The 25,974-nt window shown below is 41.1% G+C and overlaps 3 protein-coding genes across 3 annotated transcripts; 2 read left to right on the top strand and 1 right to left on the bottom strand.

Annotated features, from left to right (window-relative positions):
- Nucleotides 1-5,162: 5,162 nt before the first annotated feature.
- ddias (DNA damage-induced apoptosis suppressor) lies at nt 5,163-12,154 on the bottom strand. The gene is made up of 5 exons (XM_070970395.1): nt 11,779-12,154; nt 10,852-11,013; nt 10,222-10,330; nt 9,477-9,790; nt 5,163-9,349 (listed from the first exon to the last, which is right to left on the bottom strand). The coding sequence occupies exons 1-5, from the start codon at nt 11,898-11,900 to the stop codon at nt 7,663-7,665; spliced, it is 2,394 nt and encodes a 797-aa protein (XP_070826496.1). The 5' UTR covers nt 11,901-12,154; the 3' UTR covers nt 5,163-7,662.
- Nucleotides 12,155-13,330: 1,176 nt separating this feature from the next.
- On the top strand, nt 13,331-16,842 carry mpc1 (mitochondrial pyruvate carrier 1). The gene is made up of 4 exons (XM_070969715.1): nt 13,331-13,509; nt 14,830-14,926; nt 15,437-15,569; nt 15,791-16,842. Exons 1-4 carry the CDS (start codon nt 13,435-13,437, stop codon nt 15,813-15,815), a joined length of 330 nt encoding a protein of 109 aa, XP_070825816.1. The 5' UTR covers nt 13,331-13,434; the 3' UTR covers nt 15,816-16,842.
- Nucleotides 16,843-17,760: 918 nt separating this feature from the next.
- kifbp (kinesin family binding protein) lies at nt 17,761-25,640 on the top strand. The gene is made up of 13 exons (XM_070968578.1): nt 17,761-18,237; nt 18,704-18,802; nt 19,479-19,558; nt 19,877-19,935; nt 20,263-20,387; nt 20,677-20,770; nt 21,015-21,127; nt 21,649-21,798; nt 22,017-22,091; nt 22,937-23,099; nt 23,235-23,409; nt 23,505-23,690; nt 24,271-25,640. Exons 1-13 carry the CDS (start codon nt 17,782-17,784, stop codon nt 24,407-24,409), a joined length of 1,914 nt encoding a protein of 637 aa, XP_070824679.1. The 5' UTR covers nt 17,761-17,781; the 3' UTR covers nt 24,410-25,640.
- Nucleotides 25,641-25,974: the final 334 nt, after the last annotated feature.

The raw sequence follows: 25,974 nt of genomic DNA, 5'->3' as shown, positions 1-25,974 counted from the left end.
TTGGTCTGAATGATCAGGGTGGCTCGGGTGGGAGTGATTGTGATCAGGGTCTCTGTGTGATACTTTTGAGTCCTTCGGGGGTAGGCAGTGATAACGAAGATGCCCGCGGTATGACTGCCCCACAACATTATTTGCAGGGTCAGACATTTTGGTGTCCATACACATTGTAAAACTTGGGTGTGGCTCTGAGACCTTAGTGCCTGGGATGTTCTCATGTTGCAGAGATGTGCAACCAATAATATTATCCATAGCTGTGTCCTTGTCATGTTCATGCTGGCTAGAAGCAGCATCTTTTGTGTCTCTCTCATCTTTAGGCAAGTTTGGGTACCAATCATTTTTGAGTCCACAAGGGTCACAGTGGCTATCTTGCCCATCCATTTGAACTGGACACCTGCTTGAGTAATTGTGCTCCTCTTTTGCTTCTCCCTCGAGAAACAAATCCTCACAGTGAGAGTCACTTCCTGTGTCTGACTCCTGCACAGGAAGTGGAACTACAGCACTCTGATCTTTTGAGTGAATGGACTGCTCATCTGCTGCAGTTGCCATTGAGATATTGTAGCAATCAGAGCAATCCGGTCGCTTATGTTTGGAGGGGAACTCATCAAAACTGCAATCAGTTTTATACATTAATACTTGGGTGAAACTGCTGCAATCCTCATTCGGTGGCACTGAATCATCCCTGCGATGCTTTGTGTGACCCTTCTGAAATGAATCAGAATGAGCATGGCGATCGTTATCATCTGTAATGTGAGGTAATCCATTGCCCATATGTTCACCATGAGCTGTACTGCTGCTGTTGCAATCCTGTTTTAGGATGTCAGATTGACCTGCATTGGATTTGTAACATAACTCCTGCATTGCACATTGATCTGAACTAGCCTTGTAATCCCAACTCTGTGTCCCAGTGTGGTCTCTATTGTTTCTATAATCCTGATTCTGTGCCCCATCACAATTTTTGGGTTTCGTGGTAATATCTTCAATAATACTGTTATTGTCTGTGCTTGCTGATCGTGAGTCAGGGAAGCTGGAGCTGACTGAGGCCTGGGACACTGGATGGTAAACGGGCATTGTAGACGCTTCGACCATAACGGTTGTACTGCTGTGACGAATCACAGGCACTGCCCCACAGGACAGATGTGAGGATGAGGGTGAGGAAGAGGAGGAGCAAAGTGACGGAGAAACATTGTCCTTAAGGGAGGTCGAGAGATGAAGAAGGGGGGAGTGACGGATATTGTCTTCCTCTTGTCTGTTACTTTGCTTCTCCTCTGCTTTTCTTTTCACTGTTGAACACAGTCGCTGCATCTTCTCAGCTGCACTTGTCTGTTCCTCTTGCACCTCAGCAGTGCAGAGTGAATACAAGCTCCTCCTGTTCTGAACTCTCCTCTCTTGCTCCTCTTCTGTGCACATCTGCCAACTCTCTGGTTTCACTGTGCCAGCTGAGTGAAAGTGATCCTTTTGCACCTCTTTGTCCATTCTTGTCACCCTGTGCTCTTTAGTGGCGTGAGGGATATTTTGGATCAAATCCCGAGGCATCAGATAAGTTACTTGTCTGTAGTAATCTGCATTCATACTTCCAGTACTCGCATTGCTTAGAGGGCTTGCACCATTTTTCCAGCTACTTCTCCATGTATCCATTTCATCACAACATTGATCCTCTCTCTCCAGTGAATCAACACTGCAATTATCTGATAATGGCAGACACTTACTAAAGGTGTTCACACTTTTACTATAAGTATCATTAATGTCTTTATATGGCTGATTTTCACCTCCAGTTGCTCTTGTATTATCCACATTTTTCACCTCAGTCCTCAGAGCCTCCTGCAGATCATCCATCTGCAGGTAGGTGGCAGCAGTGAGCAGATTGTAATGCTGTTGCTGGGTGCAAGTGTTTGGCAAGGCCCCTGTGTAAATGTAGTCCAAAACAAGTGCCAGTACATAGTCAGACAGACATGGAGCCTGCAGCTCCACCAGGGCACCAGCTGAGGACAAGATAGCTGCCAAAACTGGACTAGAAGCTGCCAGGACACACCTGAGGGAAAAGAGTAATTAGATATGTGATGTTGTGCAAGGCTTACAACTGACAATATAAACAAGAATTTCTAATCTTCTGGCAGTTTGTACCTGATGGCATGTTTGCGATTGACAAAGCCATTTAATGTTGCTAACCTGTGTGCAGGGTAGAGCTGACCTGGGTTCTGTCTCCATCTGACCACACAGTCGCAGAACTGAGCTTGCTCTCTTTGGATGTTTAGACTTGCCAACAGTGATGCAGAATGGCTACCAGCTCTCTGGACACAGTGTGCCTCCTGTAGAGTACAGAGCACAGTTAATACTGCTCAGGGGACAAGATTAAAGAATCATACTAAAAAGGTATTGCCTGTATTAACTTTTATGGGAGGGGGGATGATTTTAGTGCTTTCTCTGATTGCATAACAGTCTCTGTCTCCACATGCACGATGGGTTGCTACTCAAAGCTCAACAGGTGTTAAGACATTGTAAGGCAGTGCATGCTACTACTGATTAAAGCATTGCGTCCTTATTTCAGCCAAATGAACTTAACTGGTTTACACCTTCTTTCAATTACATTTAGTAGTGTAACTGTCTTCTTTCATGCTGCAGTTTAAATCAGGTTAACATTCATTTAAAAAGTTAAACAGTTTTCTATAAACTACTTTAAGCACATTTAAGCAAACTGTTACCTGAGCACTTTAACTTATCAGTGAAACTAAATTCAGTACAGTAGCACAGACTGAATGAACATGTACATCAAGTAGAATATTCTCTTACCTCCATGTTATATTGGTAAAAGATTGACAAATAGTGCGATGTGCAGTGTGAAGCTCCCAGCGTGCAGTGTCCAACCAGGTCTTGCTTGCAGCTGAATGGGGAAACAGACCTCCATGGAAGCTATATATTCCCAGTCTACTATCTACGCACGCTCTCATTTGGAAAACAATCACACGCTTTTCATACTGGGACTTGGCGTGATGCGGAAGGACAGGTGCTTATAAGGAGCGCTGCCATCCAACGTCAAAATTTCCATGGCCCGTTATGGAGGGGGACTGAGACCAGCCCACAGAGAACCAACCGGAGACCACAGAACTGTAGCTAACAGACACAATATTTCACTCACATCACAAGAAGATGGCATCGGGGAAGTCATTTTTTTGAAATACACAAATGCAGTAAATACCAAGTTGTCATTATGAAGGGAATGAGTACAGCACAGTGCCTGACACTCATACTCACAATAGGATATTGACTTAATTCTCTTAGGAAGCTTCATTTTTTGTCTTTTTCCTGCAGGGAGGCCAGAGGTCACAGTCAGTCACAAACCCGTCTGTTGCATGCAGTGAGCTTTGACTGTGGAGTTTAAGAATGAATACCTGAACCCACGGTTTCCACTTGAGTCTTGCACCGGGTTGTTAGTTGCATGTTAGCGATCATACACGCACTGAAGAAGAAACCTGCGATGTATCTGTCTGCTTTAATTCTACAAAGGGAAGCTTCTCCAGTGTCAGAGTATGAGACAGCCCCCGGCTGACGCTTTGTTGACAACTCCATACTAAGCCATTTCTCCACCCTTCCACACCATGTGCTTGTCACGGCTCTTAGTCGCTAAAGCACTCTAATGTTACAGCCACACTACTCGATGTCCACAGCCCAGTAGTACATTTTCCCCTGGAAGCAGTGCAATGGAAACACCACAGCAACACGTAGCAACACGTACAATCACGTAGCAAACCTCATCAGAGGAGTCTTGTGGCACAGATTAGTCGTTAACTTATACTTCACTAATTTTGGTGATAATAAAAACATGTATGAAATGAACATTGTACGCAAAAATATGTATGCAAAAACATATTGCAATAAAATTAAAAACAGTCCTTTGTTAGGTTTCGTATCCATTCAAAAACACTGGCAGAGCACACTGACGAACTGTTACTTGTTTACTATGTAAAGCCTCAGGAAAAGTCAGTTGCAATGCTTTATACAGAAACAACAGAATGGAAGTATTTTTGCTTCAGAGTTGTTGCCCCATGTTAGTGTCATATGTACAATAATGCTTTTTGGTATTTGAGCATGTCATGTGGGCACAAGGTGCAAGAATGCAATGTCAATAAAATGACTTCACAAAATAACAGATGCACTTTCCCTACATTAAAGAAAGAAAGAAAGAAAGAAAGAAAGAAAGAAAGAAAGAAAGAAAGAAAGAAAGAAAGAAAGAAAGAAAGAAAGAAAGAAAGAAAAAGAAATACTAATGATAATAATAATAATTCAAGCAGTACTGACGCATACACATGAAGTACAACACGTATGCTTGACAGACTGTGGCTGTGACTGTTTCCATTGGTGACATAGCTCACGTACTGTACTAGGTGCAAGCAGAGGAAAGAGGGTCTTCCCTTGGCACACACACTGCTGCAACTTTTGGAAACGGATCATGTTCTGGGACTGTATTTATAAGACACCAAGAGGCTGAGGGCCAATTTACAAAAAATAGTCATGTTAATCCTCATTTAAATGTCATTTTAGTCATTGAGTACAGTAAGTCAGGCAACAAAGAGACAGTTGCGAGCACACCTAAGTTATCAAGACCAAACTGGAAAATGATCCTTTCAAATGGACTTCAATGCTCTGACAGTTCAATCAATTCTGACAATTTCACGTCTTTACTACATTATTCCAGGAAGAAGAGGGACTGCAATTAAAAGCTTTCTTTGCTGAGTGCATGTCAGATTGATTTTGGTTGTTATACATGTGTGTACACAGATAAGAAGGAACCAGCTCAATGAGGGATTTATATTCAGACTTGACTCCAGAAACGCTGGGATGTTGTGTAAAATGTTAACAAAAAGAACATGCAATCATTTGCAAATGAACCGACAGGTTTCAGAAAGTGTTCCTGAGCACATGCAGTGTGTAGCATGAGCCCATGTGTTCACAAAGTGACTGAGCCTTTCCAGGATGCTCCTTTCATACCCATCATGACATCATCACCTGTTACCAATGAACCTGTTTACCTGTGGACTGTTCCAAACAGGTGTTTCCCAGTCTTTTGTTTCTCCTGTTCCAACTTCTTTGAAACACGTTGTTGCATTAAATTCAGAAAAAGCAGATATTCACAAAAGTTGAACATTAAATATGTTGTTTTTGTACTGTTTTTAATTGAATAGAAGTCAAAATTACTAGCAAATTCACGTTCTGTATTGTTTTACACAGCATCATTTTTAATTTGTTTGCATTTAACTTAAGCTGAGTTGAGGTTGGTAATGAGGATGAAGAAATAAGCGCTTCTTCAGAGGTATGGGCATTTCTTTAAGCACCGCCATCAGATCAGACTTTAAACTCAAATCTTTCAAAACCCAAATGGGCTGAATGTGCAGAGTGCATGAACTGACACTTGCAGTGTTTAAATTTACTCAGGCTTGAAGTTATATTTACTATTTTTATTATTGAAGCAACTGAGCCAAACTTCTCTGGCAGACACACTGCAAATATCAAAACGACACAGCCTGAAGTTGTTGAGTACTCCCATAGCTAACGTTCTGTACGACTGTATCTTTCAGCACAGGGTACAGGCCCTTCCTTTTTATGCAACCACACATATGAAAAGTGGATTAAACACTCTGCCAGCAGAAGCACTGCAAGAACACACCACACAGACAAGCATTTTGTACCAACCACTGACTGTATCATATTTAGGGGCTGGTGCTCTTAACAGATGCAACATTGCTCAGTGGTATCTAAATGTACTGAAAGATTTTTGTTGCCCAACTTGTTGGCAAAGTTAACAGGAGAGAAATATAAGTAAAGAATGTGCAGCCATGCTAGCAGCTCCTTGAGGCTGTCATGCTCATTGTCAAGAAAATCAAACTGTAGTCAAACTTTCACACTGGTTGGTTCCTGGTGCATTGGCGTAGTTAATACCATTCATTTGGGCTAGTATGAAAGCTGTCAACTGAACCCTCCTGTGGGCCAAACAACTAGGCCAAGACCCTTGAGAGCAGTTCTTGGTCTGGTTCCAAACAAACTCTGGAGCAGTTTGTTCATATCAGAGTATGATCTGACCTCAGTCCAATCCATCTATGTCATACTCTGCAAGTTTGAGCAAAATGGCTTCCACAGCCAGGTCGGCCTTGCCTAGCAGACGAGCGAATGGAAGTCCATCCTTCAGTCTTTGAGACATTTCAGCCTGTACCAACCAGTCACTGCCATCCCTGGATCCAGGGATGACAAGTCCTGGGAGCCTTTCAACTGCCTTTCTGGCTCCAAGGCCTCAGTAAATGGTCATGACACATATGACAAAATAGCTTTTATGTGCACCTCTGAAGCACTCAGAGATCAAGAGTTTCCATTCTGAAAAAAGTACACATGGTACTTCAAATAAAAATGATCAACCAACCATGATGCTGTAACATCCACAAACGCATTGCGCCATACCCAGCTGACTACATACCAACCCTGCTTCTGCAACACATACAGTACAAAGCTCCAGCTGTTTACTTCTTGTCCCAGTTCCATTTCAACTCATGTAACATCATCTTCATCTCGCTCTCACTCACACACCCAGAACATTGCAATCATGATATTTGGTGGCCACTATTCTTAGCCCCTTGGCATGACACTGAAAACACTCATCGCCGCATTAACACCCCTGCAAAAAGACACACAGTAGCAAGCAGAAGAACAGCGGGTCATCTTTAAGACTCTGCTGCCAACAGACGTACCCCGGAGCAGACTGATTCAAATTAGACAGAGTAGTGACAGAGCATTTTGGTTGACTTGTGGTTATGATGCATTCCATACATTCAAAGTACAATGTCCTTGGTTTGATTCCAGCTGGGGATCTTTGCTCCTCATCATTCCTCTTCTCTACCAGTATTTCCTGTCTGTTTCTATCATCTATCAATACAGACTAAAGTGCAAAAAAAGAAAAATTAATATTTGCCAAGAATTTGAATGTTTTAATTGCAATGGTCCCTCGATGTAGCAGTAGCAACCAATCATACAGAAATTATTCTTTAACTGTCACTTCACTTTAGTAAGTTGCAGAATCAGTGGAGAACAGACAGGATTATTGGCAGGTGCAACACAGCGTTACTAATGTATCATGGGCACATCTTACACGGTTTGGTCCAAGCGCCTCAGACAAGGCAAAAATGACACACCTGATGTTCAAACATCCATCAGATCCAAAGGTTTTAGTTCCTGAGATGTTTCCAATAAAAGGCTTAAATGTTTAAAAGTGCACCGTGTGCAGGATATTCTCTAAAATAAATCTCTAAAAGTATGTGGACATCCAAACATAATCCCATATGTGATATCATTCCAAACCCACAGGTACTGGGAAGAGCTGCCCACCTTTGTAAGAGCATTCACTCTTCTGGTAAGGTTGCTGAAGTTGGGCATTGAGATGTTTAGTACAACTTATTCTACTGCAAATGTATGTCAATGAAGACTGCGTGGCTGTGTGCTTCATTTGAAGCAGCTGAACTCATAAATCGTTAAATGTGCAAGTAGCAGAACATGGGGAGGTCTAAGGCTTCTTCTGTGGTGCCTTTCAACAGCCTCTCTCTCCTATCTATAGTGTTTAATATCAGCTCTGGAATTAGAAAAGTCTTTGGAACAATCCGTTAAGTCCAACTGCAACAGAAGCTCTCAGACCGAGTCAGAGAACAAATCTCTGGACCAATCGCATGCCTCGTTCTCATCATCAAGGCGGGAACAACTAGATCCATCCGGACTCGCCTCATCAACCGTCCCACAGCTTCCTGTTTGCAGTAGACCTCTTTGTGACGATGTGAGACTTTGGGCCAATAGAGTTCTTTTACAGTTAACTCCGCCTCCTTGCTGCCCTTCCTGAGTATAATCCAAATCACTGCTGCTGTTTTCAGTCTGCCTTCTTCTCCTGAGCCTCACACTCTGCAGTGTTTTAGCAGCAGGAGTGGGAGGAACAATAAGTGCTTCACTGTCCTCGTAATCACAATCACTTGAGTCACACTTATGGCTGATCCGTTCTGTTGAGCCTGTGTGTAGAGACCCCTTCTGAACCCTCAGGTGCTGCTGAGCCAGCAGACGGCTCCTCTGTCTGTCTGGTTTCCAAAACCTCCTTTTTGGGGTGAATCTCTGGCTGTGTCTGCTGGATGTCGTGCTCCACAACAGGTTTTCTTTTGCAGACTCTCTTCCACGCTGCGACATCTGATTACCACTGACAAAGTTTAACTCACAAAGAGAAGAGGTGGTTTTGGCTGGATTTGTACTGGTTGGCTGTGAACTGAATTCAGCAAACGCTCTGTATGAGGAGGCAGGTGACCCAGATAAAACAGCCATTTTTACAATGGGAGTAGACTGAGAGGGAGGGATGAAGTCAAGATCTTGTGGATTTAAACTGTCTCTGTTTATGCATTTATGACTTTTCAGTTTCTGTTTGTCTGGTGTTGAACGTGGTACATTAACTGTTTCACTGCTGAGGTGCCATCTGTCCGGCTTCACAGTTTCTGCATGCGTGCTGAGTGTGTTTGTGTTCATATCGATCATGAGCGAGCTACTGAACAGGTCTGCTGAACAATTGTAGATATTCCCTTCAAGCTGTTCTTCATCTTCATTTTCAAAACAGCTATCTTTCTCATCTTCCTGACTGCGGCTTTGGGAACAAATGCATCTGTCTTGACTCTTGTTTAGACATTCAGCAGGATTCTGGTCAGACAGATCACGTCTGTCACCTCCTTTCGGTGCAGGTGTATTAGTGAGGTCCAGTAATTTCCGTGAGGGGCTGACTGTAATCTGTACGTTACAAGCAGATGTTGATTCAGATGATAAGTTCTTCTCTTTTGATCTGATTTCCAGGTTGTTTCTTGTTGCTTCTTTCTGATTTTGCACATTTAGATGTGGCTCTGTTTCACGAACAATGTCAAAATCTTTGTTTTCCTCACATAAAAACTCTGTGAGACTCTCAGAGAAAGGCAAATCGTCCCAAGCCAAAGGGCTTGACAAAAATGTCTCGGTGGGCTGTCTGGTAGAAAACCCCTTCGCCTTGGAGCTGCTGTGGCCAGGTGGGGATGGACTGAACCAAGTGGTCAGGATGGGGGTGTTTCCAACAGCTTTCTCATTAGATGAGTGTGGATGTTTGACAAATGGCAGCAGCGTCTCCTCTGTGACATCATGGTCGTCTCGCCTGCCTCTCTGTGCACGATGCGGTGTTTTGTTGCTGTCTGTGTGTCTGCTGTTCTCATCTCCATTGTCCTGGGTACTGCAGCCCTCCTCCTGTTCTGCAGATGAAGTAACTAGTCCTAGTGATTGTTGCCATGGAGGAGTGGGAGAAAGGCTGCAGTCGTGGTACTGTGATCTAGGATGGAAACAAAAGCAACTGTCAGTGATACAAAACATAAACGTGATGTCAGTACAGTCATACTGCACTCTGAGCGTTATCAGACAGAAAGCAATAGTTATCAGCAGCTTGTTAATATCATTACCTTTGCAGTGACGGTGAAAGAAAACCTGAGGCACAAAGTGTTCCGTTATTGAAGCTGCTGGCTGGAGAATGGTGAGCAATCAGCAGCAGGGTTGTTGCTGGGGGCCAGCAGATTTTGCTGGGATCAGTGGCACCCAGCTCACATTGTGCAGCTTTCTGAAGAAGGATGTGATAATAACTGACCACAGTGCAGCCTTCCAGTCCTGGAGCTTTGGGGAGAATCATCTGACTGGCAATGAACTGGACCATGTCTTTACTGCTGGAGCCATCCACAACAGACCCTCCTAACCAAGGCCAACTTTCTGCATTGGTTACCTGAGAGACAGACAAGACCAGGGATGGTTGAGAGCGAGTAGAATCAGTACATGGAATTCAATAAAGCACAAATTGTGGACAGCTGATACAATACAGACCCTGAGAAATCTTCTAACAGCTATTACACTGGTCTTAGCAAAGTATGACTATGAGGAACAGCTGCACAAATAACATAAACAAGGATTACGCTAATAGTTACTTCTAGTTATATTTACAATATTGTTACGACTTAGAGCTGTTATTGCAGCTTAACTAAATTTTAGATTTCATCTAAAACAAAATAAGATTTAAAGAGGCGGGTGACTGAAGACATACTCCAATTCACAAGCTACTGCTGCCCATAAATACATACATTAATAAAAACCAATATCAGTATTGGTACAAGCCGAGCTTAACCGATTATGACATCCAATATACAAAGGCAACTGTACCTTTATACCAAAGTTGAAATGTCTGCCAATGAAACAGTCCTCGACAGCCTTCCGCAACAACATGGATCTGGTTGATGCTCCAACTGCTCCATCTGAGTTCTCCACCAACCTACATAATCACAGACACGGCAAAAAGACACGCTGCCCATCACAGGGTTTGCTGGGTGTTTCATAGCAGAGATAGACCAGCTCGCATGAAATAAATACTTCCACTGAAATAAATCATTCCCCTTCAGGTGAAAAAGAGCAGAGGTGCTGTTTCACACAGCGAACACCAAATATTTAATATGAGCTATTATTTATTAAGCCACCGTCTACTGCACTGAATGGATCATGACACAAGATGTGTTGAAACCTTGCTACATACTACATGGCTTCCAGACACATGAGTTATGCTACATGTAGCATAAGCTTTCCACACCAAGACTACAATAGAAAATAGTGTTCAATACTTGTTTAGCATGGTTAAGATATCTTTAACTTGCCTGTAATTAAACAAAGCTGAAATAATTTGGGTTGTGTGTGAGGTTGATTACACTACCAACAAGTGTCAAATTCAATCCAAACCAAAAAAAAAATTATGTTCATACATCAGAGTGACGAATGGCAGAAATTTGTTTCCATGCTCACCTCTGTAAGCCACTCGCATGAATACCAAAGAATGGATTCAAGCAGGTTCCAAATACTGTTACTCCAAATATGCATCCATCCCGGGTGACTCTCAGCGAGAGACGATATCTGAAATCAACCTGCTCCCTCCGACAGCTGTACCCACACTTGGGACATCTGCATCTGTGGTGGGTGGACAGGGAAGACAGATGGAGGTGTGTCCATGTGAGTGGGAGGGAGTTACACAAGCTTCATTTATTTATGATTCAACATACTGCATAAAGGGAAATCTCAGTAAGATGAAATATCTTGTTTATATCTTGTTTAGTGTCTGATCTGTCTTCTTACCAGGCAGTTTTTATGTCAGAGCACTTCACTGGTTTCAAGTGTGTTTGAAACTAGAATTTCTAGACTTAGAAAGCTGTTTGATCAACATCTCCAAGTAGAAAACAGCTGTTGAATTCTGAATTTCTTCATATCCAGACAAATGCTCTTGTTTTCAGTCCTTTTAAGAAACCGTGGCTTCATTGAGACCAGATTTTGTTTTAAAATCTTGGTGAGAGAAAATTTGCTCAGAGAGTAACATTTCTTACATTTTATTGCTTTGTTGTTCTTGTTTTTGAGTGATTTTTTCTGGTTGAACAGTGTCGTACAACGACAATACAAGCTGTAGTCCCTCAACGCGACTCACAACACGGCGAGTAGCTACTTCTCGTCATTAACGTTATATAAAACCATGTAGAGTTAACGTACACACTAGGTTCAGGTTTTGCATTTTCCTATTAAAATCAATAATGACATCAATCACATCATTTCGGATAAAAGTGGCATTCATTTTAGTTGAATTGGAGGTATTTGTCACTGTGAGTTACTGTTTAGAAAACACGGTCCGCCATTTCCGCCTCAGAAATGAAACTAATCTTTTTACTTGGTTGTTTGTGTGTTTACCTCGTCGTGTCCTGTTGATCAACATGAATCCTCGAGAAACAGCCTGCACAGCACGGATAAAAGACGCAGGCATCTTGCAGGGACAACACAGCACAGTCCACCACAGCCCGTCTGACAGACATCTAGTCTGCCGACAGATCACTCTGAGGCACGGACACTTTAGCTGCGGCTAACGCTAGCAGGCGAAGCGAAGCTTCTTACAATACAAACGCACGAGTGTCATAATAATACATTTCTATACCATCAATTATTAATAAACACAGAACCAAACGTGGCTCCAAAACACACAACACTGGATTATTTCGTTCAACCTCCTCGGCAATAAACTCCCTCTTCCTCTTCCTCGTTGAATTTCTGGCAGGCTTTACGTTACACTGTGCAATGCTGCCCTCTACAGGATGTACTGTTTCTCTGATAGTTTTAGATACAAGCCAGTTGAGTCAATAACTTGGAAATTCGTTTCCGATGAAAAAATAGACTTGAAATAGAGAGACTGACATCTCTCTTTCACTTATGTATTTGTTACATTTCTAACTTTAGATTTTAGATTTTAGGTAAGCAGCCATTCTACAACCACCAAGATGGGCAGGTCAACGAAGCTTTCTCATATTGCCCCCTGTTGTTTTAGTCCACCTGTATCTTCTGGATTCTCTGGGATTTACAGTTCGTTACTTTTTTATTGCACTAATTGTCGTTATTTTTTAGGGATAATGTTGAGTGCATTGCATGAGATGTTAATGACTCTATGTGTACTTGCATTTGACACCGAATTTAATGATGCATTTGTTGTTTTATCAAAATACTGTTTCTGTTTTATGTTTGTACAAAAATGTCCTTGAAAAAACATTCAAATGCTGGAGCCTATCCGAGCTATCAACGGGCGAGGGGCGGGGTACACCCTGAACCGGTCGCCAGTCGATCGCAGGGCAACATACAAGACAGACAACCATTCACGCTCACACTCACACATTCTAGAGTCACCAATTAACCTAATGAGCATGTTTTCGGTCTGTGGGAGGAAGCCGGAGTACCCGGAGAGAATCCACGCATGCACGTGAAGAACATCCCCCCCCCCCCCCCCCCCCCCATTAATACGGGCACATGATAATTATAACTCATGACAACATGATGACATAACAATAGTTATATAACTTCGTAAGAACAAAAACAACAACAACAAAAAGAATAATTGGACAAAATGACAAAATGGATAAAAGAATAAATAAGCAAGATTTAAACAGACGAAATAAATTGACAGATGACAAGTGATGTGATACTTTCTTTAAAACAAAAACAAAAACAAAAAAAAACTTTGATTCAGATTAGTTCTTTACTGAGCTTTGAATATAAATATTTTACCAGAACAGAACAATTGTTTTTATAATGTGGGAACTGTTAAACAGCCTCAATCTTATCGTTTTAGTGCTTCCTACAGTAGTAATATTTCAAATCTAATCTTATTTTTTCCCAATCTAGATTCGGGACAGACGGCCTGCTGAGGTTGCCCGTCGTAACGTTAATTGCGACAGTGTCGTAAATCGCCAATGTTATGGTTGGAAATTAGACCAGTCGTCCTTCGAGCTTACCTGTCAGTCGCCCTTCAGCACGGAAAGAGTACCGTTCTCGGTTGAATATACACCAACCTAGCGTTAGACCATGGCAGGGGCAATTGCACGGAAAGCTATTGACCACCTGAAGAGCAAAGAGTTCAGGGATTATTTGATGAGGTATGTTTGGGAGGCTACTAGCTATATTTTCTATTATCGCACATGCTAAAGGTTAAAGCTAACTCGCTAAGTATCGTTAGCTGATGTTCTACAGCAAGCTGAACGCACCGTCCTGATCATTCCAACCAGCGTTTTAAAAGTTTAATTAGATTTTTAAAAATCCAGGACCCTGTCTTTGACATTTTGTGCGTGAACATTAGTGTGTTTAGTATTGGCATCGTTTTTCTCTGCTAGTTTTCAAGGACGATGGTTCTTTTTGTAACGTCACGTTGGCGTTCAGTAAACTTTCTTCAGTTTATGAGCAGTTATGACCTGGATTCTACTTTGAAGTGTCGAATATGGTTTTAGAGCTAAAGGCAAACTAGTTTTATTACTTTTTGACATGGAGTCAAGAGGCTGGTAAATGTTTACTTGATGCTCTGGGGGTGTGTCTACTTGCCACAGACTTGCAGCATGCTTAAAATTTAGAGTAAAGGCTAAACTATGACAGAGTGACGCAAGAAGCCATCTTTGTTTACATGTATCACAGATAAAGATGGTTATCTCTGCCTTATGTTTTAAGGAGCCAAGTGTGTAATCCAGTCCATGAACATACACTGTAGATTATTCTGATAGTTTGTATGGCCTGTGGCACCATTTCTGGTGTTTCTTTGCCTTTCTGATCAAACAAAGCTCTTTTTTAAGTGGTGTTTGTCGACAATACAGTAATCAATAAGTCTATCGTCTTGTATTGTGAATACTCTGGTAGACAGTTGACTTAAAGTGCGGTTAAATATTTTCCTCCAGGTATTAAAATGTAACCTTTATAACATAGTAGGAAACATAGTAGGGGGTTGTTACTCCTTAAAACAGACCCATGACCTGTTTTAGGTTGCAGTAGCTCTTGTGTGACCTAGCTCATATCAGTAAGTTTAATCTTTGTTTCTCTTCTCTTCTCTTCTCTTCTCTTCTCTTCTCTTCTCTTCTCTTCTCTTCTCTTCTCTTCTGTGTGGCCCTGAAAACAAACATTCAACAGCACGGTAAGTACTCATCCTTTCTATTTGTCATCTGTCTGTCAGTGTGTCTCTTTCTATCTGTGTTTCTCCCCATTTGTGACTTCTGCTGGTTTATCTGTCTTTGATTATTTGTCCTGTACAATATAGTCATGCCTATTAAACTGCCGCTGAGTGTGTACAGGTGTATCATTTTCAAATCTTTACTATCATGTTTTCTCCCATGTATTTTTGAAACGAGTACCTTTAAAATGGTATTAAGATGAATGCTCAAGCCATATAAAGTATATGGTCTAAACTATATTTTGACACTTGTGTGTGTATCTGTACAGCATTTCTGGGGGCCTGTTGCAAATTGGGGTCTTCCTATAGCCGCCATCACGGATATGAAGAAGAGCCCTGAGATTATCAGTGGCAGGATGACCTTTGGTAATACACACAGACACTTGCACTGATATACACTGATGTACACATGCAGGGTCCATGTCCTTTTCTAGTTGGCTTTGTCGCTGCATCAGTGGGATATTTCCCATGACTCTTCCCTTTTCTGTGTTACATTCTGAATGAGAGAGCTTTGAAATTTGCCTCAAAAGGGTCTCGAAGGAACAACAACAATTAGTTTGTGTACTGTATCATTAGCCATGTGCAGCTTTTTTTGGGGGGGGGGGGTAATGTCTATGTTAGAATTGGGATTTGCTTTAAAATCTCATCTGTTGACTTGAAATTATTTTAAATATCCCTCCTATTTAGATGTCTAATAGCCATGTATATGAAACATTTGCACTGTTAACTACTCTACAATTTAGTGTTTTGTTTGCAATAAAGCTGTGACATATTGATATTATATGTTTGAGCTGTAGTGAGAGTTATCCAGCAGTAGGTGGTTAATACAGAGACAGTGCTGTAATAATTGCCCATATGTTTTCTCCCTCCTCTCAGCTCTGACCTGCTATTCACTGCTCTTCATGAGATTCGCCTACAAGGTGCAGCCACGCAACTGGCTACTGTTTGCCTGCCATTTGACCAATGAGACAGCACAGCTAATCCAGGGAGGTCGTCTCATCAAGTACAAGTAAGTAATATTCTATTCTGTTGTCATGAGCACATTTAGAAATTTTGCAAAAAGAATTATACTCTTGCTTGAAGTAGTTTTTGCCTTTTTTGAAAAAGAGTTAATGCACATAATGGATGATGGAAACACCTTTTTGGAACATGTTCTAATGTCGTGAACGTTTAACTCATGTGACTGATGGGCCGTGTTTACCCTCTTTGACTGTTTCTATGTTATTTCAGCATGGAGAAGAAGATGCAGTCTTAGTGACAGAGTGAAGCAGATGCAGAATGTTCACTGCAGAGTTGCAGCACGTTGCCTCAAGAGGCATCTAAATCTGGACATTGGAACCCACCATCCTCATTCATCTAAACATTTTATCTAATCATTGAAAAAGTGGCACTTACACCATTTTCTAACCTGATGTCAGGATAATGTCACCCTCATGAAGTTTTAGTCACTTTTAACTACACAGACAGGACAACACAGATGCTTTCCTCCATAAATGGAGGTCAACTGCTGTGATTTATTTCAAAAATATTTGCCATATTTGACATGACATAAATATATAATGTGGGTGAATGTGCACTCAGCTAGCTAGCCTGACAGATGCCTTGCACACTGGATCCACCGGCTGTTGCACACTTTGAAAAAAGGCTGAAGCAATCATTATTCACCAGTCATCTAGTTTCATGTCAACAGCATTAATATTTTCATTACTTTCTAATCTGCATAGTAATTGAATATGAATGGTATTTCATAGAGATCTCAGCCTGCCGCCAGTTTGTGCAAATTTGTCCACACCATGGCAGATTATCACTGGTTAAGCATATGGACTTTCATTCATCAACCTTTGCTTAAGCGCAGAGGACATGCAGAGAGCAAAGCTTTTGTTTGTTATGCCCTGGAGCAAGAAACCATGCTGTGCAGTGTAAACAGAGTGTGTATGAGGATCACAGTATACATTACAGTATAAGAAATAATGATTATTCAAATAAATGTTCAAATCATCAAAGACATAAGTAAGTAAGTAAGTAAGTAAATACTTATGTCTTTTTATGTGGTGAAGCTGCCCATGCTACAAAGCTGTACAATGAGGCTGAGACTGTTTAGGTTATGAACCTCCATGACTTGGTAAAACAAGCAGCTTCTGCCACCACTGACCAAACATGTACTGTGTGTCGTTGTCATATGTCATTCACATTAATTTATTGTCATTGCACAAGTCACATTATTTGTCCCTGATTAATGATTGGATTCTCTGGGTTTGTTAAATAAACTGGCTATAAATCAACACCATTCAGTGAGTGAGTGATTTCCATGGCCATTTATGGGATCAGGTAACCTTTCCAATGTCAGATATTTCACCATGTTAATGTCAAGGAGGCCACTGCTCTGTATTTACACTCATAACTTTGCTCTGCAGCCTAACGTCCCCGTTAACACTAAACAAAGTCAGGAAGTACAAAAGTAGTTCATGTCTTACATGTACACCCCAGCTTTTATGCTTTAATGTGAAAACAATTACTGAGAACTGGATGACTATTAAAAAAAATATTTCATCATTTTCTGCTTATTTAACATTTAACAAATAGGAGCCAGTCAGTGGTGGAAGTAGGGTTCAGGTCCTTTACTGAAGTAAATGTGGTAATTTAACCAAGTTGAATACTCTATTAAGTAAATGTCCTGCAAATATAGACATCAGTAAAAGTGCTCATTATGCTGAATGGACCCTTTCAGAATGTTATATATACCACATAGTTCAATGCATCAGATCTTATAAACTGATCCTAAGTGTGTTATGCAAAGTGACTGTACTGTTGCTGTCAGTAAAACCCAGTGAGTGTTTTCCTCTGAAATGTGGTAGAGAAGAGATATAACTCAAAATTGTACTTCAGTATAATACTTGTAAGTAGTAAATTAATTTATGACATCCCAGCACTGGTCATAACTGACTGGAGACACATAACTAAGTACAGTTTAAATGAAGCTCAGTGTTCATTTGGTGGTGAGTGGATGTTGTCTCATTGACCTTCCAACAAAAAAGTAAAACCTAATACTGGCTCACTGGGCAGGAACTGAAGTGGCTGTTTGATTTTTGAGAGAATAGCACTAATGCGGAAAATTATAGGGAGAGAAACTGACATTGAAAGATAAAGTCTAATTCCAGGAGATGGCAGTAATGCAATAAAAATGACCCAGCTGGGATTGAAGCACAAAGAAGAAGACCAACATGGCGTCTCTCGGCAGTGTTGAATGGAGAGCTATCTGCGAGAAATTCAGCAACGCCCAAAACCTGACTGATATAGAATCACGAAATGACCCAGAAAATGACCCGTTCCGCTCCAAATACAAGGCCAGGGAGCTCCTCAGAGAGATATACTGCTCGCTGAAGAGTTTTGAAGCCGGCGAAGGTGAAGACGACATCGGCGGAGAGAGTGGCGACCAACGGCCGACAGAGCCGCCGGTGGACGGGCAGCGGGACGATGTGTTCGTTCAGGGCCTCAGCGGGGACTTGCCAGCCGCGCTGCGGGCCGCTAAGCTCGGGGCCGTGGAGTACTATCTGGGCGTCAACCACGTCGACACGGAGGAGCTGTCAGCCGGACAGGAGCATCTGATGAACTGCATGAAGCTGCTGGAGAGATGCAGGGTGTCGTCCGAGAATGTGTCGTTGTTTATCCACGTCAGGGTAACGTTGACGTGAATCTCCCTAACTGTTCTAATAGTTACATGAAGCTAACTGTAACTTAAGCTAGCTGTCACTTTTCAGACATTTGATCAGAAGTCCTACACAAATAGCCCGTGACTGTGGCTAGCGTTATGCCAAACTAACAAACTAACATTTTCTACATAAAAATAATGTTGAAAAATATGATATATTGTAATTGAGACGCTGCTACGAGTCAACCACAGCTATCTAACAGTCTATAATAGTGTTAATAAAATTGACAGTGGCACCATCATCCCTGCCACTGAGGGAGCATTGTAGGCCCGTGGGAAAGCAATTTGTACCACCACTCCCTTTCTACATACATTACAGCTAACCTAATGTTGTCATACTTATTTTCAATAATCACGAGATCCATCAGGTTGATAATGAAGCCTTATAAACGATTATAATGATTTTTGCTCATGTACGGGCTGTGTGTTGACAGAACCAGCTGGGCATCCTCTGGGCAGGCCGGGATGAGACGGAGACAGCTCAGGGATTCCTTGAAACAGCAGAATCCATCTACCAACGTTATATGAAGGAGGTAAGGTTGGCTCTCTGCTTACTCGAAGCTGCTGATGCACTGGTTGATGATAGTAATACGAGGGAAGGAGAGACGGTAGCAGAAGAAAACCATCAGAGCGATGTAAGGAGTGGGGATAAAGAGACCTGCAGCCGGGGTACTGTCTGGTTATCTAACTTTTTTATTGTTTCACAACTCATCTGGCAATGGTGATGATGATAAACAGGATAGAGTGCAACATGGCGAGTGCTAAATTGATATTTTTCCGATGGTCAGTTTGCCTAAACATTAACTGGTGGAGTGTCACATAACCATAATTTACCTGTCCATCAGGAGTCAAGGCAGAGCATTACATTGTTGTAGAAGTTGTGCACAGTCCATTCACACTGCATTTTTCTGCTACATTATACTTAAAATGTATTTCCACTCTCAAATTAAGATGAAATGTGAATACAGTGTGCCAGGTAGCAAAAAGGTAGCAGTTTTCTAAGTGCTGGCTGTAAATGTGAGTCACTCGCTGTAGCTGTGTTGACAACAGCCTTCAAAAGACAAATTGAACTGATAAGTATTAGTGTCTTGCAACCGCAGTAGGGCGTGATTGTGGAGCAAACATGGCTGAGATTGAAAATTACAATGGTCAAATCCTCTTCATCAGCAGAAATGGTTGTTTGTTTTCTGTTTTGTTTTGTTATTTCAGGATGGAAGTCCTCCCACTGATATGACAGAGTACTTTACTACTGAGGAGAAGCTGCTGACACACCAGGACAGGACCAAGAGGTCACATGATCTCCTATTCTTACTGAGGGGGAATATCTCTATATATGATATCTGTGCAATATTTTGGCAGAGGGCATTTCCCAGTATTCTTTGTGTGTATGTTCTGGTGTGTATAGATCTAGTTATGATACCGTATGCTGATAGTATAATGCTTCAGACAGATTTCCTGTTCATATTAATGCTATTGTACTAAAGTTTGCTTGATTGTTGCCATTCATGCAACAGAGCCTGGGTTTAATTTTTTGTTCTGCTACTATGCTCTGCCTTTCCCATATACCCGTTGTCTCTCTCACACTTTGTCCAACGTTCATTTCTCAGGTTTGAGTTGGCCTACACTCATACCATGTACTATCTTGCTCAAGTCTATAAAAACCTTGGTGAGTCAGATCTTGTTTCATTCAGATAAGTAGAACAGTATATTATTGGTTCATTTAAAATTAGATACTTAAAAACATCTGCAGTGCAGTTAGTTTTTTAACAGATACAAAGAGCCTAGATTTCTCTGTAATTCATTAACATCAACTTTTTTAATAAGGAGTCATTTGAAGTTGAATGCTATCCATTGATTTTAGATGCATTTATGGATGCCAGTATGAATCGAATTGATATTCATCTATGTGAATGCAATGAAGCTGAATTTTGTTATGTTAAAATATCGCTTTATTTGACAATAGCAATAATAACTGTAGTGTTTTGTCTCCCAGGTCAAACTGAGCGAGCTGCCACTTACTGCCACACGACCCTCCAGAGACAGTTACAGTTAAATCAGTTCAGTGCGATGGAGTGGGCTCTGAACGCTGCTACACTATCACAGTATTACATCACTAAGGTAGGGCATATATTGATTCAATACGATTTAAAACACTTGATATGAAGCCTCTCATCTAAAAGGATTTTGTCTTTTTACACAGTTTTCACCAGTCCTTAAATGTTTCCTTGTGGTTTTCAGACACTTGACATGGAGTCAAATAATTTTGATTGCATGACAAGAATTTTCATTATAATGATCATATATATTCACATCTGCTCTAAGTGTTCACCTACTGTCACAATAATGTTTTTACAGTGTAAGTAATGAGAGGTGTGTGTTTGTATGTGCGTGCATGTGTGATATCTAGGGCCGATACTTTGAAGGTAGACATTGCCTCGCAGCAGCTACTGTCATATCAGGTTTAGCAGGAGAGGTTCCATCAGAGGCCGCAGCACAGGAGAGTAAGTATCTATCCAAATCTTTAAAATACCGATTAGCTTATTTCCTTTGTGTCCTGTCGCCCGAATCACCCACAGCGAGTCAGACATGAAAACACGATGTAGACACAATGCTTCAACTCTGCAACCAATCCCATCTCTCTTCTTCTTTCTGACCCCTTCCTCCCCACTCCCTCTCACTTCATTCAGATTCCTTCCCTCTCTCCTTCCATATCTCAACATCTTTTTCTCCTTCGGTCTGACCCAGGTGAGACAGAGAGTGAGCGCAGGGAACAGCTCAGACAGAAGAGAGCAGAGATTGCAAGATGTTGGATCAAATACTGTCTCAACCTTCTGCAGGATGCTAAGAAGCTGCTGGAGGTACTGCATGCTTATATATACAGTAAGACACGGTTATATGCAAAAGTACAAGTCATGTGACTCAAGTCCACATTTGTTATGAAAAGTGGCAGCAACCATGGCAGAATGAGAGAGCATAACCCATAAACCGTGGCACGGTGGTAACACTGTCCCCTCACAGCTGGAAGGTCCCGGGTTGCATGTAGATGTTGCTGTGTGACAAATAAAGGGGATTCTTCTTCTATTCTTCTTCTAAAAACCTCAACTTTAGCTGCAGAAAACCTAAGGAAAAAGGCGTTTGCTCCAAAAATATAACAGCAAAGATGTTGATTAAATATAGAATTTGAAAGATTATCACCATAGCTTTGTTTTTGTTATGGCTAAACTTTGACAGGCATGTTTGTTCATGTAGAGTGTCTGTATAACTGTGTGTTTACATACCCAAGTTACTGTTTACCCCTCCACTTGCTTGTATGTATCTAAGCTTAGATCTACATAATTGTTTCGTCTTAAAATGTGGTTGTGTGTGTGTTTGTGAGCAGGACAACATTGGGGAGCTGGATACTGATCGGCAAGAAGAGTTGAAGAGAGCGAGAAGACAGGAGGAAGAGGAGGAAGAGAAGGGCAGGAAGAGTGCTCTGCTGTTTGGCTCTGAAGACACCTTCGACTCCATTGCTAGCCTGGAAGAGAAGGTGCATATACTGTGTTTGATACCACTGCTAGTGCTACTACTAATGGTTTTGGTTTAAATTATTTATGGTACAGATGTGGTTGGACTGCTACTTCTTTTCAAAAATCACCATAATCTGTGTCATTAGCAGCAGAAAGCTTCCCCTTAATGATAAGATGTTATAACAGAAGCAATTTTTTTAATTTTGGTAATACAAGATTCTCTGCTTTCTGTTTTCAGGTGCGCTGTTTGTTCCCACTGGACTTCACTGAGGCCAGAGCTGTATTTCTGGTGGGACAGAATTATGTCACACAGGTATGCACAACACACACGCACGCACGCACACACACACACACACACACACACACACACACACACTGAACTGGAGAGATTCATATCATCAACTTTGACATTAGTTAATAGATTTACACAGCAGTGGCACACAGTTTAGTAATCCATGTAGATGAGTTATTGATGTTACCATTACATCAGATAAGTGAATATTAAACTGAATTTAAGAAGAAGAATTGTGAATAAAAAAATCAGGCTTTTCAATAAAAAAAGTTGCTTTGGAGCTATGTCATATATGTTAATTTCCCAGTGCCGTTTGTAGGCTGTGAAGCTCATGGAGATATTGTATGTGATATTGGACAGGATAGATAAACTGGACCGGACTTGACTTGACACATTAATCAATGTGTTGTACACGGTTGATGCAGGCAGCTATGGAGTGCCACGCACTTAAGAAAAAAAATCATGATTTGACAGACCAAAATGTCCACAGGGACTTATTTTCTACAAAGGTGGAACAAAAAGATCAAAAACAAAGATTGTGACTAATGGCGCTGCTTATTTTGGCACAGGAATCAGCATAAGAAAATGAAAAAGCTGTTGCAGACTGGGAAATCTTTGTGTTAAGTATTGATAGGTCCCTCAGAAGAATTTTGGGTATAAAAAGGCCAATAAGAAATTGTGTACGGTGGTTGAAACCATAGTTTTGTAATTAAGTACAAAAATGTGATCTGATTGGATGAGGAGTGTTTTTTTCATTCAATTTGAATTTGAATTTGAAAAATGATCCAAGCGTTGAACCCACCATGTATAGTTTGAATTGCGAAACACAGTAAACTGTCTGTCCATCCTTTCCTTCACTCTTGTAGGCGAAGGAGTACTTTCTAATGGACGGCTATGTGACGGACCACATAGAGATCTTGCAGGATCACAGCTCTTTGTTCCGGAACCTGGCTTTCTTTGAAGAGGATCTGGAGCGGCGCTGCAAAATGCACAAACGACGAATTGACATGCTGGAGCCAATCTGCAACGGTACTTATTTTATAATATTTTTACATTAGGAAGAGATGAAACAAAATAACTTGTCAGCGTTCAACGTGAATGTCCATGCAAGGTGACAGATACCTCATTAAATCTGACTTCCTCTGACTCTCTGTTTCTATATAGACCTGAACTCCCAGTACTACCTAATGATCCGAAGGCAGCTGATGTTTGAGTTGGCTGAGACCTACAATGAAATGATGGACTTGAAACTGGCGCTGGCCAACAGACAAGCAGATACACAGTCTCTAGATAACCACACCATTAAGAAATTTAACAATCTCTGCTCTGCCTCTGCCAAGTGAGTGTATATGTGCACATGGATGACTCGTGTGTGTCTGGGCATCTACATTTATTCAATCTGAATTATTTGAAATCTTCTCCTCTCGTCTCCAGATACTTCCAGATGTTCCTAGACTCTCTGTGTTCTCCAGAGGGGAAGTTTCCAGAGCACCTGGAGGAGGAGGTGGTCAGACCGGCTCTGGTGGCCCGCTTCAGACTGGCCCGACTCCACAGCAGGCTGATCTCCTCTATACCCTCTGTTCAGCTGGACAATCTCAATAAGTCTCTGGAAAACTATAGGTATGAAGACATGATGTAATGTTAATTCATTCTCAGAGTCCGTCGAGGGGTGGGATTAGGCATCTCAACAGCTTTTATTTGGCGTAAAACCCAAAGTATATTATGTAAGAATTAAAGTCAGTGCACCACGTGACATGTCTCTCAAGTACATATACATACAGCAGCAACAGACCCACATACTGATGAGGCACGCAGCAGAGGAAGCTTTCCTGTGCCAACAAAACCAACCAAGCTTGCGTTGCAGTATGAAGTGCGGAGATATCGTTAGGTCTGGTTATGTGAGACAACACAGTTTTCCACATCCAACCTACTACTCTGGTTATTTAATTGACTTCAAATGAGGCTCAGGCTTATCTTGATTGTCCCTCAATATTAAATACTCCAGCATGGCTCCAGCATGTGGGTCTACAATAGATGCTACTAGCCACATTAGCCACGGAACGTGCTAATGCCAAATTCAACAGGCTAACCAGCAAATGGCAAATTTCTTAAACTTCCAAATGCTGAACATAGAATAAGGTATAAAGAATGATCTGTATAATGTATTGATCATCCCTTTTATCCTCCAACTGCTGTCTAGATACGTGGCGGAGTATTGTGAGGCCCATCCCGAGGCAGGAGCCGCTGTGGAGACAGAGCTGGAGCTGAGTCAGGAGATGGTCGGCCTGCTCCCTCTTAAAATCAACCGCCTCAAAGCAAGGATGGCTGTGAACAACTGAAGGACGCCACTGTTCGCTGTCTGACTTGTTGGTTGACTAATAGTGTTAAATCCTTCCACAGGAGCCTTACTTCCTTATAGTCAGTAGACACTCTTGCAGTTAGAGAAACTGGATGACTGACTGACTGACTTTCTTGCCTATTTGTATGGGAGGAGGCTTCTATTTGGTGAAGTGGGCATGCTGCTATCACAAGACCTTTTAACACATTACACGCTGTGCATATGTGCTGTCTTATGTGTACTAAAAATTGTGTGGGATCGCTATACTTTTAATTTGAATAGCTCATGAGATATTCTCTCTTCAAAATTAATAGAAGATGTCTAGTCTGATTCATTTGTATTTTCTGTTATTAATCAATAGAAAATTAAGAATTCCTGAAGAATTCCTAGATCTCAAAAAAGCATTTGACACTGTTGACCATGACTTACTATTGAAAAAAATATCTGGGTAAGCAGATACGTAGAGCATTAGGACTAATACTTCCAAAGAATTTACTTATCACAATTACAAATCACAACTACTATTTGTGGGGTTCCCCAGGGCTCAGTGCTGGAACCGTTGTTGTTGTTTTACAGCTAAATTATATATGTGAGGTTTCCAAAATACTATACTATACTATATTATTTCCAGATTATGCAAAATGATTTTGTTGTAAGTACTTGGAACAAGTTTTAGATACAGTGGAAAAAGAATTGAACTTGCTGAAAGAGTTGGTTTGACTTTGACTGTAAGTAAAAAAAATAAAATAAAATACTATCTTCGCTTAACTCAAACAGAGTCATGATGAATAAATCAGAAATTGTAAGAGAGTCTGAAGTACAATTTCTCTGAGTGACACTAGATATTAAATTATGCTTTAAGAATTGTACAAAGTCAAAGCTGGATTGTGCTAAGCAGCTAAATGCAGTCAGACGTCTTTATGTACCTGTGTTACAGGGCAAAGGAGTTACTTGATGGAGCAACTGCAATGAGGAACTGAAAACATGTTCAGCTTTTTCAAATTGTGTGTGGTGGACACTGGGACAAAAAGCTATTCATGTTTAACACTAAGTGTATTGATAAAATACAAAAAAGAGGTAGGACTTGAGTATTCATTTCTTCCTACTCCATGTCAAACATGATTAATTGTGAGTTTGCTGTATGTTTGCTGTTAAGTTTATTGGTTGTCCTTGTTTTTTCATACTTTTTTTTTAACATGTTCAAAATAAAAATCTAAACAGTATAATAATGGAAAAATTGTTTAAAGTGGCGTATTTTCTATAGAGCTCTTTATATAAAACACTCTTTAAGGGCCTACTGTAACCATGGTATTAACAGTATGCAGACAGGTACAGATAGTATAGTAGTAGTAACAGTCACCTTTGCTCTTTGAAACCACTTGTTACGCAAATCATTACAGCTGCTGTTTGAGCCATTACTGGGTGGACTTGATTCCACATAATCTGCATGATTCCGCCTCATCCAGTTGAATCTGAGTATTGTCTTTCTGTCTCTGAGGAATTGCAATGTCATCCTGTCTTACGTATTGTAGATATTGTATCTAATGATAATGAACTAATGAAGTA

The sequence above is a fragment of the Chaetodon trifascialis genome, chromosome 1 (genome assembly GCF_039877785.1).
Source record: "Chaetodon trifascialis isolate fChaTrf1 chromosome 1, fChaTrf1.hap1, whole genome shotgun sequence".
NCBI classification, from domain to species: domain Eukaryota; kingdom Metazoa; phylum Chordata; class Actinopteri; order Chaetodontiformes; family Chaetodontidae; genus Chaetodon; species Chaetodon trifascialis.
Note: the sequence above shows the minus strand (reverse complement) of the source record. Positions and strands in the feature narration are given on the sequence as shown.

Excerpts from the sequence above, each read along its gene's own strand:
- ddias (XM_070970395.1), bottom strand. The coding sequence starts at position 11,900 with ATGTCTGTCAGACGGGCTGTGGTGGACTGTGCTGTGTTGTCCCTGCAA. Across the intron at positions 11,014-11,778 it reads GATCAACAGGACACGACGAG|ATGCAGATGTCCCAAGTGTG; the intron begins GTAAACACACAA and ends CACCCACCACAG. Across the intron at positions 9,350-9,476 it reads CTTTCACCGTCACTGCAAAG|ATCACAGTACCACGACTGCA; the intron begins GTAATGATATTA and ends TTTCCATCCTAG.
- mpc1 (XM_070969715.1), top strand. The coding sequence starts at position 13,435 with ATGGCAGGGGCAATTGCACGGAAAGCTATTGACCACCTGAAGAGCAAA. Across the intron at positions 13,510-14,829 it reads GGGATTATTTGATGAGGTAT|CATTTCTGGGGGCCTGTTGC; the intron begins GTTTGGGAGGCT and ends GTATCTGTACAG. Across the intron at positions 15,570-15,790 it reads GGTCGTCTCATCAAGTACAA|CATGGAGAAGAAGATGCAGT; the intron begins GTAAGTAATATT and ends ATGTTATTTCAG.
- kifbp (XM_070968578.1), top strand. The coding sequence starts at position 17,782 with ATGGCGTCTCTCGGCAGTGTTGAATGGAGAGCTATCTGCGAGAAATTC. Across the intron at positions 19,936-20,262 it reads TCAAGTCTATAAAAACCTTG|GTCAAACTGAGCGAGCTGCC; the intron begins GTGAGTCAGATC and ends TTTGTCTCCCAG. Across the intron at positions 23,100-23,234 it reads GCTGGAGCCAATCTGCAACG|ACCTGAACTCCCAGTACTAC; the intron begins GTACTTATTTTA and ends GTTTCTATATAG.